Source organism: Bos mutus, chromosome 22 (genome assembly GCF_027580195.1).
Source record: "Bos mutus isolate GX-2022 chromosome 22, NWIPB_WYAK_1.1, whole genome shotgun sequence".
Lineage (NCBI taxonomy): Eukaryota > Metazoa > Chordata > Mammalia > Artiodactyla > Bovidae > Bos > Bos mutus.
In genome coordinates this window covers 7,631,293-7,653,027 of record NC_091638.1, presented here as the reverse complement: position 1 = coordinate 7,653,027, position 21,735 = coordinate 7,631,293, and the positions used below count along the sequence as shown (strand labels likewise).

General features: G+C 42.5%; 1 protein-coding gene across 1 annotated transcript in view; it reads left to right on the top strand.

Annotated features, from left to right (window-relative positions):
• GLB1 (galactosidase beta 1) overlaps positions 1-21,735 on the top strand; it is a 103,647-nt gene that overhangs the window by 41,485 nt on the left and 40,427 nt on the right. Inside the window, exons 7-10 of the mRNA XM_005898140.2 lie at positions 2,204-2,262; positions 3,978-4,099; positions 4,229-4,269; positions 6,413-6,525. Of these exons, the coding sequence (XP_005898202.1) occupies positions 2,204-2,262; positions 3,978-4,099; positions 4,229-4,269; positions 6,413-6,525 (335 nt within the window). The remainder of the gene's footprint in view (positions 1-2,203; positions 2,263-3,977; positions 4,100-4,228; positions 4,270-6,412; positions 6,526-21,735) is intronic.

The following is a 21,735-nucleotide window of genomic DNA, read 5'->3' as shown; positions in this document are numbered from 1 at the left end:
CTGGAGAGACGCTGTTCGTGCTCATTACTTCTCTGTGGAGAAACCCTTTCTCTTTTTAGAGGAGGTGGGGAGAACAGAAGATGTGGGATGCAAGATGAGACATAGACATCCTAATGGAACACTTCAAAAGACAAAAATTGAGCACAAGTGGTCTGGAGTGGCTTGAGATGTACAAATTAAAATACAGAGTGTACTCTGTGACTCAGGATAGATGTAATTAGAGCACAGTGTGTCCCTTTGATTTGTTAATTTGTTGTTGTTCAGTTGCTCAGTCATGTCCCACTCTTTACGACCCCATGGACTGCAGCACACCAGGCCTCCCTGTTCCTCACCATCTCCCGGACCTTGCTCAAGTGTCTGTCCATTGAGTCGGTGATGCCATCCAACCATCTCATCCTCTGTCGTCCCTTCTCTTCCTGCCTTCAATCTTTCCCAACATTAGGGTCTTTTCCAATGAGTCAGTTCCAAAGGACTGGAGTGGCCAGTGGCCAAAGGACTGGAGCTTCAGCTTCAGCATCAGTCCTTCCAATGAATATTCAGGACTGATCTCCTTTAGGATGGACTGGTTGGATCTCCTTGCAGTCCAAGGGACGCTCAAGAGTCTTCTCCAACACCATAGTTCGAAACCATCAATTCTTTGGTGCTCAGTTTTCTTTATGGTCCAACTCTCACATCCATCCATGACTACTGGAAAAACCATAACTTTGACTAGACAGACCTTTGGCAGCAAAGTAACGTCTCTGCTTTTTAATATGCTGTCTAGGTTGGTCAACTTTTCTTCCAAGGATCAAGCATCTTTTCATTTCATGGTGGCAGTCACTATGTGCAGTGATTTTGGAGCCCAAAAAATAAAGTCAGCCACTGTTTCCACTGTTTCCCCATCTATTTGCCATGAAGTGATAGGACCAGATGCTGTGATCTTAGTTTTTTGAATGTTGAGTTTTAAACCAGCTTTTTCACTCTCCTCTTTCACTTTCATCAAGAGGCTCTTTAGTTCTTCACTTTCTGCCATAAGGGTGGTGTCATCTGCATATCTGAGGTTATTGATATTTCTCCTGGCAATCTTGATTCCAGCTTGTGTTTCTTCCAGTCCAGCGTTTCTCATGATGTACTCTGCATATAAGTTAAATAAGCAGGGTGACAATATACAGCCTTGACGTACTCCTTTCCCAATTTGGAACCAGCCTGTTGTTCCATGTCTGGTTCTAATTTGGGCACTGTGATGCATATGGTGCTGTGGAGGCTACCAGGAAGTATGTTCAAAGCAGGGTCGTTGTGTAGGGAGCAGCTCAGTCAACCAGATACCTGAGTGAAGAGAGCTGCACACCAGCCATGTGTCTAGGCTCTGGGGCCACAGAGGAAGCACAAGGCCTGTGTCATGATCTCCCAGAGGAATGCAGTCAGGAGAGGCCCAGACACTGTTCACAAAGGAAACATCATTCTGTGGTCTCCACAGTCTATCAAATGTATGGTCTGAGTCCCCACCTGAAGCAGTCCTCACCTGAGGCTGGCTTGGAGGTGTGCAGGCCCATGGGGGTATGAGGGAGGGCAGGGAACCTGAGGCTCAAGTCCTGCAAAGGAATCTGTTTTTTTTTTTTTTTTCATTTTATTAATTTATTTTCAACTGTGCTGGGTCTTCGTTGCTGCACATGGGCTTTCTCTGGTTGCAGCAAGCGGGGGCCCCTGTTCGTTGTGGTACCCGGGCTTCTCATTGAGTGGCTTCTCCTGTTGTGGGCTCTAGGTGCATGGGCTTCAGGAGTGGCAGCACATGGGCTCAGTAGGTGTGGCACAGGGACTTAGTAGCTCTGCCTCATGTGGGATCTGCCCAGACCTGGGATCGAACCCATGTTCCCTGTATTAGCAGGTGGATGCTTATCCAGTGTGCCACCAGGGAAAGTCCTCTTTTTTAAGAAATGAATTTATTATATACTTGGCTGCACCAGGTCTTAGCTGCAGCACTCAGGATCTTTCGTTGTGGAGCACAGATTCTCTGTGGTGTGCATGGGCTCAGCTGCTCTTCTGCATGTGGGATCTTAGTTCCCCAACAAGGGGTCAAACCCATGTCCCCTGCATCGGCAGGTGGAAGTCCCTGCAAGGCCGATTCTTAACTACTGGACCCACTTCCTTTGGGAAGTCTCCAAAGGAATCTTTTTTCTTGAACTTGTCACTCCCACGGCTGACCTCTCTCCTCTTTCTCGTTCAGGTACCAACCTCACCGCTGCTTTCATGCTCCAGAGGAAATTTGAACCCACAGGACCCCTGGTAAGAGTCAGGGGTGAGGCATGGGGAGACCACTTGGTTGTACAGACTTCTTTTCTGCTCTTGGGGGAGAGTGATGAGGTGCTGTGAAGGGTGGGAGTGGATTCTTGGTTTCTGGGTCTGGGGTCAGAACTGATGGGGCTGTAGAGACCACCTTCTGGACGCATGGGCAACAGCTGAAGCAGTACTACTGCTCAAGACTAAGGCTCTGCACTGGACGGGGGACTAAGCCCATGTGCTGCAACTAGAGAAGCCTGCTCGCCTCAGTGAAGACCCAGTGCAGCCAAATCATTAAAGAAAGAAAGAAAAAGAAATACAATTGATTTTTTTTTAATGCAAAAAAAAAAAAAGCAGAGCTTAATGAGGCGGGATGTTCACCATGGTCCCCATTCTGCCCCCTCCAGAATGGATCCTAGTTCTCCTACCAGGGATCAAACCCACATCCCCTGGATTGCAAGGCGGATTCTTAACCATTGGGCCACCAGGGAAGTCCCAGGCTCTGCACCCTGGCATAGCTCGTCACCTTTGATCCTCATGGCAGCTCTCATAAGTGGTGTTATGAGAGCTCGTTCTTTTCAGTGAGACTCAGACTATGTCACTTGCCCATGCCTGTATAGCTGGTGAGTGGCAGGGCCAGGATCTGAGCTCAGGTCTGTGTTTCTTGAGAGCTCTTTGTGACAGAGCTGCTCTGCCTTCAATCTACTTAGAAATCACATAGGAGTCTTGTGAAAATGCAGACACTGATTTACTGGGTCTGGGGAAGGGGCACTGAGTTTCTGACAAGCAGCCAGGAGATGTGGGGATGTAGGGTTGCTGACCGCTCTGGGAGTTGCAGGGCTCTGTGGCATCTCCGTAGACGGCTGGGAGGCAGAGACGGCAATGAGGTCCTGGCAGGGGTGCTCAGCCCATCAATGAATGTGTCCCTCTCTCCGCTTCCCTTCCCCCCGCAGTTGTTGTTGTTACTTGGCCCCACGTAAGGGGTGTCTTCCCCGCAGCAGGTCAGGCTGCCCTGCCTGTGCACCCACCTTTGTACAAAGCAGCCTTTTCTGAACCTGGCCTCTGCTTCCTGAGTCATGCAGAACCCATGTTCACAGACACTGAGTGGAGCTGTTTCCTGCAGCCTGAGACAAGAAGTCCCCAGAACACACCCAGATTTCTCTTTTCTTCTGTAGACAAGGGCGTGGCAGGGTCATGCCCAACAGAAACACCAAGCGCTAGAATATTTGGACAATATTTCTACAACACATTAAGTCAGTCTGAGATCTAAAGAATGTCTGTATGTCACTTTGCTGTACAGCAGAGATTGGCACAACATTGTAAATCAACTATTCTTCAATTAAAATAAGTCAACCTGAGATCTGAAAATCTGGATTCACACAAAGGGTGAATTTGGTGCTAATGATTTCATAAACATATTTTGTCATCTGACTCTTTTGCCCAACAAACTTTCCTCCTGTATTCAAACTGGGGATTGGTTAATAAGATTTTGATGCAGGTACAGCTTTTCAGGAACACCTGCTTTGTCCACACCTGAGACCTGAGCTTAGGCAATGCTATTATGAAATGTCCTCATTGGTCCCCCAGTTCCCAGCAAAGCAGTGAATGTCAGCTGCCCCCTCTTCCTGTTCTTCAGTGGATAACCTAGGGCAGTAGTTACTGGGAAGCCCAGCGTGTGAAGGTTTAAGTCTGTCCTAAGCTCCATATCCCTTTCTTTTTAGGTCAATTCTGAATTCTACACCGGATGGTTAGATCACTGGGGCCAGCGTCATTCCACAGTCAGCTCCAAAGCAGTGGCTTTCACCCTTCATGATATGCTTGCTCTCGGGGCAAATGTAAACATGTGAGTGTTAATTTTTGGAGGGAAGGGAGTCCTCTGTAGCTGTGGGCTCATGATGAAGCTGTGGGCTCATGGTGAAACTGTGGGCTCATGATGAGCTGTGGGCTCATCTGTTCTCTTGTTTCCTTGTAGGTACATGTTTATAGGTGGCACCAATTTTGCCTATTGGAACGGTAAGAGCGATTTAACATTTGTTTGTAGAATCTAATGGTAGAATGTTTCTGGTGCTTGATTTTGTCCATACCATGGCCATTGGTGATTCTTCTGTCTTGGTTTGTCTTCTCCTAAATTTTCTAATATGTAAGATTGCCTATATAATATTAAAAACTCACTTTCATCTTTTATTTATTAGGAAGAGAGAAATGTTGAATTTACTTTTCTATTGAGAATAATTTTTTAAAATTGAGTATGCAGGTGTCATGAAATAATCAGTGTTATATGAATGAGTAGCATTAGGCTGCTTCTGAATTACCCTTCTATACTTGTTTTAGATGTTCAAAAGTTACTTTCGACAATTTACTTCAACATTTCAATTTAATTTACAAATGTGTAAGAATCATAGAAGTGGAATTTTTTTCCCTATGTAAATTTTAATTTTTCTAGGTTTTCTTTATTTTCTTAATTTTATTGAAGTATAGTTGCTTTACAGTGTATTTCAGGTATACAGCAAAGTGATTCAGATATATAGATAGATAGATATAGATACAGATATATATATTTCTTTTTCAGACTCTTTTCCCTAATATGTTACTATAAGATATCGAGTCTCTGGCTATACAGTAGGTCAAAAAATCATTTTTCTTTTATTTGGTCACACTTTATGGCATGTGAGATCTTAGTTCCTTGACCAGGGATCAAACACATATCCCGTGCATTGGAAGCATGGAGTCTTAACCACTGGACTGCCAGAGAATTCCTACAAAATCATTTTTCTTTAAAAAAACGTTAAGGGCTGTAGGTTGTGCATTTAGAAACTATTGTTTAAAATCAAGCTAACTGGGCAAGTCGTAGTCTCTGGCTATAACTTACTTGTTCATATATTCTGGTCTTTTTTCTCTTTCTATTTTAAAAAACATTTTGTTGAGGCATAATTCACATACCCTAAAGCTGATGATTTTTAAAATATATGATCTAGTGGTGTTTAGTTTAGCACAAACTTGTGCAGCCATTACCACCATCTAATTCCAAAACATTTTCATTACCCCCCAAAGAAACCTCATACCCAAGAAGTGCCCCACTGCCCTTCTCCCAGCTCTTGGCCACCACTCTTTGTCTGTTCTGGACACTTAGTACAAGTAGAACCACACAATATATGGTCTTTTGTGTCTAATTTCTTTCATTCAGCATAATCTTCTCAAGGTTCATCCATATTATAGTGGGTGTCAGCACTTCATTCTTTCTTATAGAGAAATAATACTCTATTATGCAGATATACTACATTCAGTTTCTCCATTCATCAGTGATGGACATGTGGGTTGTCTCACCTCTTTTGGCCATTATGAATAATGTTGCTATGCACATTGACGTGTAAGTATTTGTTTGAGTCTCTGTTTCAGTTCTTCTGACTGCACACCTAGGATTGGAATTGCTGGTTCACATGGTAACTAACTCTATTTTTAGAGTTAGAGGAACTGCCACAGTTTTTTTCCAAAGCAAATACACCATTCCTGTATTTCCTATGTGGTCTTTTTTTTTTTTTTTTGGCCACACTACTTGGCATGTGGGATCTTAGTTCCCTGACCAGGGATTGAACCCTCGCCCCCTGCAGTGGAAGCAGAGTCTTAACCACTGGACCATCAGGAAGTCCCTCCATGGTCTTTTTTGGGGGTAGGAAAAATCATGATAAAATTCTCTGAGTTTACTTGGTCTGATAACCCCTTAGTGCTTTGCTGCTGATCCTGGGCCCAGAAACCTGTGTGTCTACCATGGACCTGTTTTTTAGCCACAGAGGAGGTCATAAACAAGATCACAGCTGCAAGGTTAACATTCGGACGTGTGAGTCGTGCCATAGGCCTGGCCACTGCTGGCTGTGAGATGTCTGGGGGCTTTGTTGGGAGCTTCAGATGCCCTGCGGATCCAGTGCAGGGATATCTGCTGGGGTTGCTGAGAGAGTAAATGGGGAAAGTCCTTTGTAGACACCAAGGTGCTTAGTGAGGGCCACCTGCAGGAAGAAACCTTGCATCTGGAGGGCCACCTCTGTGTCACTTAACAGTTGGCTGTAATGTGCTTCTTTATTCACCACCTCCACAAATCCATGAGAACTTCTCACAGGAGAAGGCCTTCTGTAGTAACTAGCGGCATGGTTTTGTCTTCCAGGAGCCAACATACCCTACCAACCACAGCCCACCAGCTACGACTATGATGCCCCCCTGAGCGAGGCCGGGGACCTCACTGAGAAGTATTTTGCTCTGCGGGATATTATTCAGAAGGTGAGTGCTTTGTACATGCTCCAGGGGCTGGTCTTGGACCAAGCCTGCCTGGGACTCAGGATGCTCTGTAGACATCTTCCTGCAGCCTTTGTGTGTAAAAGGATGGATGAACGGAGGCATCAGCTAGACTTGACCTCAAGTCCTGGCCCCACCCAGTTAAGAGGGAGCCTGTCAGCAAGTCAGGCCACAGCACGCGGTTGTGTTGTAAAGATTAGAGAGAACATAGGTAAAGCCTCGGGACTAGCCCTTGCACATACGCTGTCCAGTAAGTGTTAGCCATTACTATTATTTATACTAAAGGTATAAATGTGTGTCCACATAAATAGCTGAAGTGTGCGGGAGAGAAAATCTATGGGCATCGTGAACACAGGGCAAGTGTGAGCTGTCAGCAGAGCTTCATTTTTCTGCTTTGGAGCAAGTGATTGCTGTTTCCTCCTGGCCTGACACCTGAACACTTAGTCCTGCTAGCGTTGTGACCTTTTGAAGCATCTAACGCACCCAGGTGGGGTTTCCTGTCTCTGTGTGGCTTTTAAAAAAAAACCCACAGTTTTTCTGCTCAGTCACCTGCGTTTTGAAGTTAAAAAACAAAGGTTTTCTGCCTATAAATGGTATAAACTTTTTTTTTGTTTTCAACATAGTCTCAATTTATGCCTAAGTGTTAACGTTAATATTATGAAATACTTTAAGCCTATTAAAAAGTAGAGTCAATACCTAACTACTCAGGGTTTGTTCATTTCATCTGCATTTTCAGATGTGTGGTTAGAATGTTGCTCGTGTAATTTTTATTGTGGGTTTAATCTCTAGAATTTAGAGTGATGACTCCCAAGTTCTGTCTTGTACATTTGTTCTCCATTTCAAAGCTCTCTGTTCCTATCTTTATTGTTTCCTTCCTTTATTTGAAGCTTAGCTTTTTAAACCAGACTTTGTTCTTTTGTAATATAAATACTCAAGTCTGTACCTTTCCTTCAAGTACTGCTATGGCTCCATCTCGTAAGTCTTGATATATAATATATTTATTATTATTTGCTTTTAAACATGCTTATTTTGACTTCTCTTTGGCCCTTCAAATGTTCAGAAGTGAGGTTTTAAAATATTAAACACAAGTATTTTTCTAGTCTGATGGTTTCTCACATAGCTGCATTCTGGTTAGAGAATGTTTTGAGTATAATACCAATCCCTTGAAATTTATTGAACCTCCTCATACAGCCTGGCTTATACCAATATGAACAAATACTCCATATATTCTTGAAAAGACCGCATGTTTTATAACTGTTGGCTATAATCTGTATACATGTTCATTTGATTAAGCTTATTAATGGTGCTATTGATATCTTTTATGTCCTTCCTAATTTTTGTTAATTTATTCTATTAGTTATTGAGAGAGTTGTGTTTATATATTTCTCCTTGTAGTTCTGTCAGTTTTTGAGGCCATATTATTAGAATGCAAATTGAGAATTAAATCTTTTTGTATCATATGGAAACTATCTCTGATAATGATTTTTGCCTTAGAATCTGTTATGTCTGATACTAATATACTTACCTGCCTTCTTTTATCTGGTGTATCTTTTACCTGGTGTATCTTTGTACCTGTGAAAAATATCCTTCTATATCCTTTCTTAAAAATCATCCCCAAAACCTCTGTCCCAAAACAGAAACAAACTCACAGACATAGAGAACAGACTTGCGGCTGCCAAGGGAGAGAGGGACGGATTGGGAGCGTGGGGTTAGCAGAGAGAAACTGTTGTACATAGCGTGGATAAACAGCAAGGTCTTCCTTTCTTACTGTAGAGCACAGGGAACGAGATTTAATATCTTTGTAACAAACCATAATGAAAAATAATGTATGAGTGTATAACTGACTTGGTTGTGCAGCAGAAGTTAACACAACACTGTAAATCAACTTTACTTCAATAACAATAAAATAAAAACATACATCCTTTGTAAACAGGATATAGCTGGATTTTTTAAAAAATCTCGTTTGGACATTTTGTCTTTTAACTGGTGCACCTGCTCATCATCATTCATTATAATTCTTGATACACTTCGATTCATTTCAGCCATCTTGTAATTATGTACTTGCCTACCGTTTCTGTTTCGTCTTCCTTTCTTACTTTCTTTTGAACTGTTTATTTTTGTTTTCTTATATCACCACCCCCTCCACACCCTAATTTGGATGTTATCGTCTGTATTTTCGTTTCTTTAGGGGTTACCTGATGAAGTGTGAAGTATGCGCACCCCACCCTCCCCAGAAAAGCACAGCTCTTTAATGTAGAGCTCAGTGAATTTATAAAACACAGACTCCTGGAACCAACACACAGCCCCTCAGAAGCTTCCCTCATGTTCCTTCTAATTACTGACTTTCCCCTGACCTTGATCACCACAAGTTAGCTGTGCTTGTTTTTTGACTTTATATAGATGGGTTCATACAATATGCACTCCTTTATATCTGGCTTTCAAAAAACTTTAACATTCAGTTTGAATTTATAATAATTTAAAATTAATCTATATCTTTACTTCCTTCCTATAACCAGAACTTTATCTCACGTTAACTTCAATTACATCCCTCCTGACTTACATGCTCTGGATGGCGTGTATTTTAGTAGTGGGCTAGTTGTGGATGTGAATCTTCAAAAGAGATTTGTTTTCTCCCCAGTTTATCGCTATGCAACAAATTACCCACAAACTTAGTGGCTTAAAACAACAGATGTTAGGAGTTCCCTGGTTACCTGCTGGTTAGGATTCTGGGCTTCCAGTGTCATGGCCCAGGTTCAGTCCCTAGTTGGTGAATCCCACAAGCTTCGTGGCATGGTCAAATATATATATGATCTCACAGTTTCTGACAGTGAAGAATATAGGGTGGCTTAGCTGTATGTTCTAGCTCATGAATTCTCCCGAGGCTGCAGTGAAAGCTGTTGGCCAAGCAGCAGACTCTAAAGACTTGCGTGGGGCTAAAGGATCCATTTCTCTCTTTCTTTTTTTTTAAATTGAAGTATAGTTGATTTACAATATTATGTTAGTTTCCCGTGTACAACAAAGTGTACAGTTATACATACATACACATATTCTTTTCCATTATGGTTTATTACAGGATACTGAACATAGTTCCCGGTGCTATTTATCTATTATATATATATCAGTTCAGTTCAGTTCAGTCACTCAGTCATGTCCGACTCTTTGCAACCCCATGAATCACAGCACGCCAGGCCTCCCTGTCCATCACCAACTCCTGGACTCCTGACTCACGTCCATCAAGTCAGTGATGCCATCCAGCTATCTCATCCTCTGTCATCCCCTTCTCCTCCTGCCCCCAATCCCTCCCAGCATCAGAGTCTTTTCCAATGAGTCAGCTCTTCGCATGAGGTGACCAAAGTACTGGAGTTGCAGCTTCAGCATCATTCCCTTCAAAGAAATCCCAGAGCTGATCTCCTTCAGAATGGACTGGTTGTATCTCCTTGCAGTCCAAGGGACTCTCAAGAGTCTTCTCCAACACCACAGTTCAAAAGTATCAATTCTTCGGTGCTCAGCCTTCTTCACAGTCCAACTCTCACATCCATACATGACCACAGGAAAAACCATAGCCTTGACTAGACGGACCTTAGTTGGCAAAGTAATGTCTCTGCTTTTGAATATGCTGTCTAGGTTGGTCATAACTTAGTAGTGTGTATATGTAATCCCAAACTCCTAATTTATCCCTCCCCCGCCTTTTTTCCCCTTTGGTAACCATAAATTTGTTTTCTTTTAACTTGTGTTATTTACTTTGGGCTGCCCTGGGCCTTCTTCGCTGCGTGAGGCTTTCTCCGGCTGTGGCGAGCGGGGACTGCCCTCCGCTGTGGTGCGCAGGCTTCTCACTGTGGTGGCTTCGCTCGTCGTGGAGCACAGGCTTCAGCAGTTGTGACTCTTGGCTCTAGAGAGTGGGCTCAGTGGTTGTGGCGCCTGAGCTTAGTTGCTCCAAGGCATGTGGGGTCTTCCTGGACCAGGTATCCAACCCATGTCCTCTGCATTGGCCAGCAGATTCCTAACTGCTAGACCACCAGGGAAGTCCCCGTAAGTTTGTTTTCTATGTCAGTGAGTCTGTTTCTGTTTTGTAAATTAGTTCATCTGTACCAATTTTTAGATCTCACATATAAGTGATATTATATGGCATTTCTCTTTCTCTTTCCATTTCGTGTAGAATGATAATCTGTAGGTCCATCCTACAAAATGGCATAATTTTATGCTTCCTTATGGCTTAGTAATAGTCCATTGTATATCCGTACCACATCTTCTTTATCCATTCATCTGTCAGTGGGCATTTAGGTTGCTTCCATGTCTTGGCTACTGTGAACAGAGCTGCTACAAACACTGGGGTGCCTGTGTCTTTTTGAATTACAGATATGTTCTTAGGAGTGGGATTGCAGGATCATATGGCAGCTCTATCTTTAGTTTTTTGAGGAACCTCCATGGAGACATAGTGGCTGCAACTACTTACATTGCCAGCAGCTCCGCTTTGAAAGGTCCCTCTCACACGGCTAAGGGCAGGTCACTAAAGTTCCTTGCCATGTAGGACTCTCCATGAGGTGGCTCACGATGTGCCTTCCCCCACAGTGAAAGGTCTGTGGGAGAGCGGGCACCTCCAGATGAGAGTTGCGGTCTTTTTAAAAAAAATTTTTTAATTTATTTAAAAAAATGGTATCTTATTTCTCAACCAGGGATTGAACCCATGCCCTCTGCAGTGGAAGCATGGAGTCTTAACCAGTGGACTCCCAGGGAATCACTGAATCACTGAACTCCCAGGGAATCACTGAATCACTGAACTCCCAAAGTTGCAGTCTTTGAATTACCTAAACAAAGAATGACATTCCATCCCTTTTCCACATTCTTTCCTCCAGAAGCCAGTTACTAAGTCTGGGCCATCTTCACGGGGCCTAAGTTCCACTTATTGAGGGGAAGAGGATCAGAGAATTTGTGGGCATATTATTAAAACCGTCGCATCCCCCTACAGTCAGGGCCAGACTTGTCGCAGTCAACACTCATTGTAACCACAGGTAACTTTTGGTTATGCTGCTAGTCCAACAGGTTCATTTATTTCCTTTAAGGGTCTTTTTATTTATAGAGGTTGTTTTTTCCCTTTTTGACCTAATTTTGTTTAATTATATAAAATTACCAAATATCAGTATCTTTAAATGTTTCCTCTATGACTGTTAAGATTTTCAAGAAAGATGTCTTCTGATTTTCTGCCTGGAGTAAGCTGCTGGCTGCCAGCATTCTGCACCCTGGCGCAGGGCTGGGGTGGCGGTAGTTACTTTTTACTTTGTACATGATCACAGCCTCCCCTTTTAAAATGCTCCACATGTCCATAACTCTGCAGGTTAACCAGGAACCCAAAGACCATGTTTTCTCCTCCCCAGAAAATAAATCTCTAGTCCCAGGTGGGAGAGGGCACTGCATACAAAGAGCAGTGTTTCTCAAATACCAGCACATCAGAACCACCTAGTAACTTGATGGAAATTCTAATTCCACCGAATCAGAAGCTCTGTGGGTAGAGCCAGCAATCCAGGATTTTGCAGTCAGAGGAGACGCTGACATGCACTAGAGTTTAAGAACCCTTAGCTTGGAGAAGAAGAAATCTGTGGATCAGGCTCCTTATTTAATTAAGCACCTGTGCCTCCCAGGTTCGGACGTACCTGGTGCTGCCAGTTTCGAGCCTTTTAGTAATTCTTCAGAACCAAATTGAATTGGTTCTTAGTTTCCTCCCGTTCTCTTTGCCTTTCTTACTACTGATTCGCCATTCATTTGTCCGTTTTCCAGCTTCCAAAATTTTGTTGCTGTTGTCTCCTGTCCTGTCCTTCAGTTCTGTGTATTTATGTCTTAAACAAAAATCTGTTCACTGAGATTTTACTGGTGTTTTGGGCAAGAATGACATCAGGTGTTCTGTTTAGTGAGCCTTCTTAACCTAAATGATCTCATTCTCTGTAATGAGATCATCACATGCTGTTGTACATGTAGCATGCACTCAGCTACATGCTGTTATACTATTTAGATCTACTGCCATTTACTTAAACCATTTCTAATTGATGGGCATCTAGATTATTTTGAACTTTTATTTTACTTATTGAAAAATTTTTAAATTAATGTGGCTTCACCGGGTCTTGGTTGCAGCATGTGGAATCTTTAGTTATGGCATGTGGGATCTAGTTCCCTGACTAAGGGTCGAACCTGGGCACCCCCTGCAGTGGAAGCCCAGAGTCTTAGCCACTGGAAAGTCCTAGTCTTCCGTCTATAGTCTTTCAGAATTTCCCCAACTGTTATAAACTTTCATATTATTCTATCAACTTCAAAACAAAAACTCAAGATACTTGTTGATGTTTTAATTAGTTTTGTATTAAATTTATACATCAAATTAGGGGTGATATTTACTGTATTGAGACTTAGCCAAGAAAATGGTTTTCTGTCTATTCAAGTCTTCTCTGATGTCCTTGTTTTAAAGCTTTCTTAAAAAAAATAGTCCCTGTCCATTTCTGAATATGTTTATTCTCAAGTATTCTGTGTTCCTAATTCTAATATTACTATAAATGGAGTCTTTTATTTCTTCATGAGAAATATTATGATATATATTTGTCTTCAAAATATAACATCTTGAAATTTTTTTAATATATAATGTTGCAGACACTCATGTACCCAATACCTAGATATAACACAGGTTATTATGAAATCTTTGCTTCTAATTGTTTAAGAAAATAATACAATGCAGATAAATCTGGCTCTATCCCCTGTTTCTTGCCCTCCCCCCTCAGATGGAGGAAGAGGGAATGGTATTTATCCTTACATACATTTTGTGATTTTACCACAAATGCGTGCATCCACATATACTATATTTAATTTATTTAGTCTCCTTAAATTGAACATGAATATTCCATTGTACTTTCCTTTTTAAATTATTGACTGATTTCCAGGATTTTATTAATGTTATAGTGCCTGTGGACTTATTTCTGTTGCTTCATCTCACAAACCATTTCAGATTTATTTATTTATTTTTTAGCAGATTTCTTTAGATATAAATCACATACTGTGGACTTCACCCATTTAAAGTACACAATTCGATGGATTCTGTACATTAATTTTTTAAATTGTGATAAAATATATATAACATTAAATTTGGCATTTTAATCATTTTTAAGGGGTTAAAAGTTCAGTGGCATAAATTTCATTCATAACGTGGTGTAACCATGGCCATTATCTAGTCACGAAATCTTTTCATTCGCCCAGAGAGAAACGCTGTTATGCAATAACTCCCCATTACAGCCCCCTTTCAGCCACTGGGAAGCTCTGGTCTACTTTCTGCCGCTGTGAATTTGCATATTCTAGATGTTTCACAGAAGTGGAACCATACAGTATTTTCCTTTTGTGACTGACTTATTTCATTTAGCATGTTTTCAAGATTCTGCAATGTTATAGCATGTGTCAGAATTTAATTTCTTCTTTATGGTGAATAATACTTTATGGTATATATACAGTCAATGCTCCATATCTGTGGGTTCCACATCTGCAGACTCAACCAACCACAGATTAAGGGGAAAAAAAAAACAAAAACAGAAAGTTCCATAAAGCAAAACTTGAGGTGGTTGCATAGCACCAACTTTTTATATGACATTTACATTGTATTTACAACTATTTACATAGCATTTACACTGTGCCGCCGCTGCTGCTGCTGCTAAGTCGCTTCAGTCATGTCTGACTCTGTGCGACCCCATAGACGGCAGCCCACCAGGCTTCCCTGTCCCTGGGATTCTTCAGGCAAGAACACTGGAGTGGGGTGCCATTGCCTTCTCCAATGCATGAAAGTGAAAAGTGAAAGTGAAGTCGCTCAGTCGTGTCCGACTCTAGCAACCCCATGGACTGCAGCCTACCAGGCTCCTCCGTCCATGGGATTTTCCAGGCAAAAGTACCGGAGTGGGGTGTCATTGCCTTCTCCTATTTACACTATATTAGGTATTATAAGTAACCTAGAGATGATTTAAAGTATATGGGAGGGCTGACCTGGTGGCTCAGTGGTGAAGAATCCACTTGCCAAAGCAGGAGACACAGGTATGATCCCCAGTTTGGGAAGATCCCTCATACATTGGAGTAACTAAGCTCGTGTGCCACAGCCATTGAGCCTGTGCTCCAGAGCCTAGGAGTGGCAACTATTGAGCCTACTTAGCACAACTGCTGAAGCCCACATGCCCTCGAGCCTGTGCTCCGCAAGAGAAGCCACTGCAGTGAGAAGCCTGTGTACTGCAGTGAACAGTAGCCCCCACTCACAACTAGAGAAAAGTACGCACAGCATAGCCAAAAACTTTTAATTATTAAAAAAAGTATATGGGAGAATGTGCACAGGACATATGCAGATATACTCAAATTTCTTGAACATCCTGGAATTTTGGCATCTGCAGGAGTCCTGGTGGCAGTACCCTGCAGATACGAAGGGAAAACTTGTGTACCAGTTTATCTGTTCATTTCATTCATCTCTTGATGGACACTTCGAATTGTGTGACACTCTTTTGGCTATTTTGAATAACACTGTATTAAACATCAGGGCACAAATATCTGTTCAAGTCCTGCTTTCCATTCTTTTGCTACATACCTTGCAGTGGTACTGCTGGAAAGGCTTATTTTTAGAATACTTTTCTTTCTGAAATAATGAACTTTTCTATGCCTAACAAGAAAAAAAATGCAAATCAAACTTAAAAACAGATATTTACATGTGCTTTTTTGCACGAAACGTCGTCTTATCTTTGGCCTCATCACAACCTCACACTCTTATTCTCCTATACGTTTAGCTGCTGCTTTCTGCCTCTTCCCCACTCCTGCAGGCCCTCACATTTTCTTGACCTTCCCTGGCCCTTATGATTGCTGGCTGTTAGAGTCACTGTCACCCTGCATAGCTCTCTCTGCTGCTGTTCAGGGTCCATGCCCCATACACCAGCCTGGGCCATTTTGCTGTCACACTCTGGCCCTGGAAACAGGCAGGAGGATTGTGAGTGTCAGTGTCGACTGGCTGGAACAGGGATTTGTACTTTCAGCCTCAACTGGACCTTTAACTGTCTGCACTTCTCTGTCTCCACCCTCATCTCTTCTCCCCATCCAGTGTGAACCGTCACCGCCACACTTTTCCCGTAATGTACAGGTGATGCTGTCTTCTCCTTCATCAAGGACATTAATGCTGCTGAAAAAGCCAGGTGACATAGATATACATTTCAGAGTGGGTATCGGATGAGGCATGAAAAGCGTATGTATATTTAAATGAGCAAAAACAAATCATTAAAATTTATGGGTACCAGAGAATAAGAGGGGAGGAATGAATTGTGAGATTGGGATTAAGGTATACACACTGCTATATATAAATAGACAACTAATAAGAACCTGCTGTATAGCACAGGGAACTCTATTCAAAACTCAGCAATGGGAAAAGAATCTAAAAAAAAAAAGAGTGGATATATGTGTATGCATAACTGATCCCACTTCATAGATCACAGCCTATGAGTCATGCCGTGCAGGGCCACCCAAGACAGACAGGTCATAGTGAAGAGTTTTGGTAAAACATGGTCCACTGGAGGAGGAAATGGCAACCCGCTCCGGGGGTCTCACCTGGAGAACCCCATGAACAGTATGAAAAGGCAAAAAGACATAACACTGGAAAACGAGTCCCTCGGGTCAGAAGGTGTCCAATATGCTACCGGGGAAGAGCAGAGGGCAATTACCAATAGCTCCAGAAAGAAAGAAGCGGCTGGGTCAAAGCAAAAACGACGCTCAGGTGTGGATGTATCTGGTGGTAAAACTAAAATCCGATGCTGTAAAGAACAGTATTGCATAGGAACCTGGAATTTGGGTTCATGAGTCAAGGTAAAGCGGACATGGTCAAGCAGGAGATGGCAAGATTGAGCATCGAAATCTTAGGAATCGGTGAACTAAAATGAACGGGAACGGGCCAGTTTAATTCAGACGACCGTTAGGTCTACTACTGTGGGCAAGAATCCCTTAGAAGAAATGAAGTAGTCCTCACAGTCAACAAGAGTCCAAAACGCAGTACCTGGATGCAGCCTCAAAAACGACCCAATGATCTCAGTTCATTTCCAAAGCAAACCATTCGACCTCACTGTGATCCAAGTCTAAGCCCTAACCACTGATGCCAAAGAAGCTGAAGTTGACAGGTTCTATGAAGACGTACAACACCTTCTAGAACTAACACTAAAAAAAGATGTCCTTCTCATCATAGGGGATTGGAATGCAAAAGTAGAAAGTCAAAAGATACTTGGAATAACAGGCAAGTTTGGTATTGGAGTACAAAATGAAGCAGGGCAAGGGAAAGAGAACATGCTGGTCATATCAAATAACCTTTTCCAACAACCCAAGAGATGACTCTACACATGGACATCATCACATGGTCAATACTGAAATCAGACCGATTATGTTATTTGTAGCCAAAGATGGAGAAGCTCAGTACAATCAGCAAAAACAAGATGTGGAGCTGACTATGGCTCAGATCATAAACTCCTTATTGCAAAATTTGGGCTTAAATTGAAGAAAGTAGGGAAAACCATTAGGCCACTCAGATTCGACCTAAATAAAATCTCTTATGATTATACAGTGGATGTGACAAATAGATTCAAGGAATTAGATCTGATAGAGTACCCAAAGAACTATGGATGGAGGTTCATAACACTGTACAGGAGGCAGTGACCAAAACCATCCCAAAGAAAAAGAATGCAAGAAGGCAAAGTGGTTGTCTGAGGAGGCTTTACAAATAGCCGAGGAAAGAAGAGCAAGGAAAGGCAAAGGAGAAAGGGAAAGATACACCCAACTGAAGGCAGAGTTCCAGAGAAGAGCAAGGAGGGACAAGAAGGCCTTCTTAAATGAACAATGCAAAGAAACAGAAAAACAACAGAATGGGAGAGACTAGAGATATCTTCAAGCAAATTAGAGATATCAAGAGAACATTTCATGTAAGGATGGGTACAATAAAGGACAAAAATGATAAGGACCTAACAGAAGCAGAAGAAATTAAGAAGTGGTGGCAAGAATACACAGAAGAATACATAAAAAAGATCTTAATGACTTGGATAACCACTATATTGTGGTTACTCTCTTAGAGCCAGATATCCTGGAATGTGAGTTTGGGTGAACCTTAGGAAGCATTATTACAAACAAAGCTAGTGGAAGTGATGGAATTCCAGCTGAGGTATTTCAGATCCTAAAAGATGATGCTATTAAAGTGCTGCATTCAATATGTCAGCAAATTTGGAAAACTCAGCAGTGGCCACAGGACTGGAAAAGGTCAGTTTTCATTCCAGTCCCAAAGAAGGGCAATGCCTTAGAATGTTAAAGCTACCACACAATTGCTAGCAAGGTGATGCTCAAAATCCTTCAAGCTCAGCTTCAGCAGCTCATGAACCAAGAACTCCCAGATGTACGAGCAAAGAGACAGAGGAACCAGAAATCAAATTGTCAACATTCATTGGATCATGGAGATTGCAAGGGAGTTCCAGAAAAACTCTACTTCTGTTTCACTGACTACACCAAAGACTTTGACTATGTAGATCACACCAAACTGTGGAAAATTCTTAGAGACGGGAATACCAGACCACCTTACCCGTCTCCTGAGAAACCTGTATGCAGGTGTCAAGAAGCAACAGTTAGAACCAGACATGGAGCAACTGACTAGTTCAAAGTTGGGAAAGGAGTATGTCAAGGCTGTATATTGTCACTCTGCTTATTTAACGTATATGCAGAGTACATCATGTGAAATGCTGGGCTGGATGAATCACAAGCTGGAATCAAGATTGCCAGGAGAAATACCAAAACCTCAGATATGCAGATGGTATCAGTCTAATGACAGAAAGTAAAGAGGAACTAAAGAGCCTCTTGATGAGAATAAGAGGAGAGTGAAAAAGCTGGCTTGAAACTCAGCATTCAAAAAACTAAGATCATGGCATCTGGTTCCATCACTTCATGGTAAATAGAAGTTGAAAAAATGGAAGCAAGACAGATTTTATTTTCTTAAGCTACAAAATCACTGTGGATGGTGACTGCAGCCATGAAATTAAAAGACACTTGCTCCTTGGAAGGAAATCTATGACTAACATAGACAGCATATTAAAAAGCAGAGACATCACTTTGCTGACAAAGATCTGTATAATCAAAGCTATGGTTTTTCTAGTAGTCACGCACGGATACGAGAGTTTAACCATAAAGAAAGCCGAGCACCAAAGAAGTGATGCTTTCAAATTGTGGTGCTGGAGAAGACTCTTGAGAGTCCCTTGGACAGCAAGCAGATCAAACCAGTCAATCCTAAAAGAAGTCAACTCTGGATACTTATTGGTAGGACTGATGCTAAAGCTGAAGATGTAGTACTTTGGCCACCTGATGTGAAGAGCTGACTCACTGGAGAAGACTCTAATGCTGGGAAAGATTTAAGGCAAAAGGAGAAGAAAGCAGCAGAGAATGAGATGGTTAGATAGCATCACCAACTCAATGGACATAATTTGAGCAAACTCTGGGAAATAGTGGAGGACAGAGGAGCCTGGTGTGCTGCAGTCCATGGGGTCACAAAGACTCAGACACGACTTAGTGGCTGAACAACAACAGCATTACTGATTCACTTTACTGTATACCAGAAACTAACACAACACTGTAAGTCAATTATACTCCAATGAAAACATTTTAATCATTGCAAGTTAAAATGTTTTAAAGATTAAAATAATTGGAAACATCACAAAACCTAAAAACATATTTTGACTTATCCACTGCTTGAAACACCTCTGCCATCCTTCTTTCCTTAACTTCTTTTGGCTTCATGCTGTTTTATTGTCTCTTCAAATGACAGCAGTGTTTGTAATCTTCTCTAGTGAGATTGGCTCTTGAGTGTGGTTGATAGAAATTTGTTTTTCAGTATTGACAGTTTAGCAAAACAGAAAAGCTTCACATTTTGTTACTGATGGTGCTGTATGACTATTTAGTATTGTCATGCAAATTGGGAAGATGTCTTTCAAGTTCTTGCAAGCATGAGCGATAATATTGGAAGAAATTACAGACAGGTTCTGGCTGCATAACATTTCAAACCCTGTTTCCCTTCCGCAACCCACATATTTCTGGGGCTGGATGCCTTAGAGCACAGTCATGTTGCAGGTCAGCATAATCTGTTAGCAATAGTTTGCCTACTCATGGGAGTGATAGTGCAGCTGGTAAATATATTTTCCACCCAAATTAAATAAATCCCCACCTCAACTCTCCTTTGGTTGAATCAAGGCCTATACCCACTCTAAAGCCCCTTCACCTAAGAGCATGCTTGACAAGAAAACTGGAGCAGAAAAAGACGAGTGTTTTAGCCTTTTGTGGTTAAATTGTGTTACTTTGCAAATTTTACAGAAACCTCTGATCACGCACTACTAGGACTCTCCCTTGGGGAGGGAGTGAGCCTTGGGGGCACTTCTGGATGCAGGAGATGAGTTCAGAGGCTGCTGAAGTAACCAAGGAATGAGATGACGGCACGGGCAGTAGGGAGTGGAGAGAGAGCAATCGATTTGAAAAATATTTGGGAGGTAAAATTGGTGACAAAGGGAAGTGAGAGTGTTAGTGGCTCAGTCATGTCCGACTCTTTGCAAACTCATGGACTGTAGCCCACCAGGCTCCTCTGCCCTTGGGATTCTCCAGGCAAGATTACTGGAGTGAGTTGCCATTCCCTTCTCCAGAGGATCTTCCTGACCCAGGGATCAAACCTGGGTCTCCTGCATTGCAGGCAGATTCTTTACCATCTGAGCCACCAGGGAAGCCCAGAATTGGTAGGATTTAGCAACTGGCTGCGGAGAAGGCAATGGCACCCCACTCCAGTACTCTTGCCTGGAAAATCCCATGGATGGAGGAGCCTGGTAGGCGGCAGTCCATGGGGTCACAAAGAGTCGGACATGACTGAGCGACTTCACTTTCACTTTTCACTTTCATGCACTGGAAAAGGAAATGGCAACCCATTCCAGTGTTCTTGCCTGGAGAATCCCAGGGATGGGGGAGCCTGGTGGGCTGCCGTCTATGGGGTCGCACAGAGTCGCACACGACTGAAGTGACTTAGCAGCAGTAGCGGCAGCAACTGGCTGAATGCAGGTGTGAGGAAGAATGAGGAGTCATTAATTGGTCCATGTTACAACGTTAGCTGGATAACTGGATGGGTATTGGGGTTAGCAACTAAGACAGAGAGCTGCAAGGAAAACGCAGGTGGGAAGTGGGGTGGGGGAGAGAAGCCAGTTATGCTCAGGATGCCTCTGGGGACAACTGGGGGAGGTCTGGCAGGCAACTCACTTAAGAGTGAAAAGTTCCAGGAAGAAGTCGTTAGGACAGACATGGATTCCACAGTCATTGTGGAGGCAGAGGGTGAAGTTCAGGAGAGGCTGAGATTGCACGTGGAGAGCTGATCCGGAAGGGCAGTGGGCCAAGCAAAGGACAAATCCAGAGGATCCCAGGTGTTCAACCAGCGGCTGCAGTAAGATGAACTCGTGAAGGAGACCGAATCTTCAGAAATTTATGTGATTCAGTAGCTTACGATAGATTGCAACGTTAACATTTAGTTGTCTTTCCCCTCGTTCTCTGTGTTGATATTTTAGGTATAGGAAGAGAAAAAAGAACAACTTCAAAAGTGGGCTCTTGCTTAGGAGACGTTGTAGATGTTCAGCTAGCTGGTTTGTTAGATGGTGTTCAGAGTATTTGTTTGCATGGAGGAAAAGAAACGGGATCATAAATATCCCCATATACACCTCTTCCTGCCTCTTTCCTTCACCAAAGACTTAAAAAGTTGACTGAGTTTCTTCTTTAGTCCATCTCAAGACTAAGCTGGGTGGAGATGGACAGTCTCTTCCACTGACTCCGGGGGATGGGAATTTCCCAGAGGGCTGCACCAGCCTGTGTGCGGTGGTGAAGGCTCCAGGCAGCCCTCCAGGCCGCACAGGACTCTTTTAAGTCAGGGCAGTGCTCTCGATATTTGCATTTTTAAAGCTATTCTCTTTGCTGTGGGTAAAACTCAACCAACTTGGTTAACACTTTGACCTCGAGGATGAACTCTAAGACTGTAGGGTAAACGCCCTCCTGCTCATTACCAATTCCTGAGAGGGGCAGTGGTGAGTTTCTTTTTGTATGCTTTTGAATGAGAGTTTTGTTCCAGTTCTTAATAGGGGTTCTATCAAAGATGAGTCCAGCTGACTTTTTGAA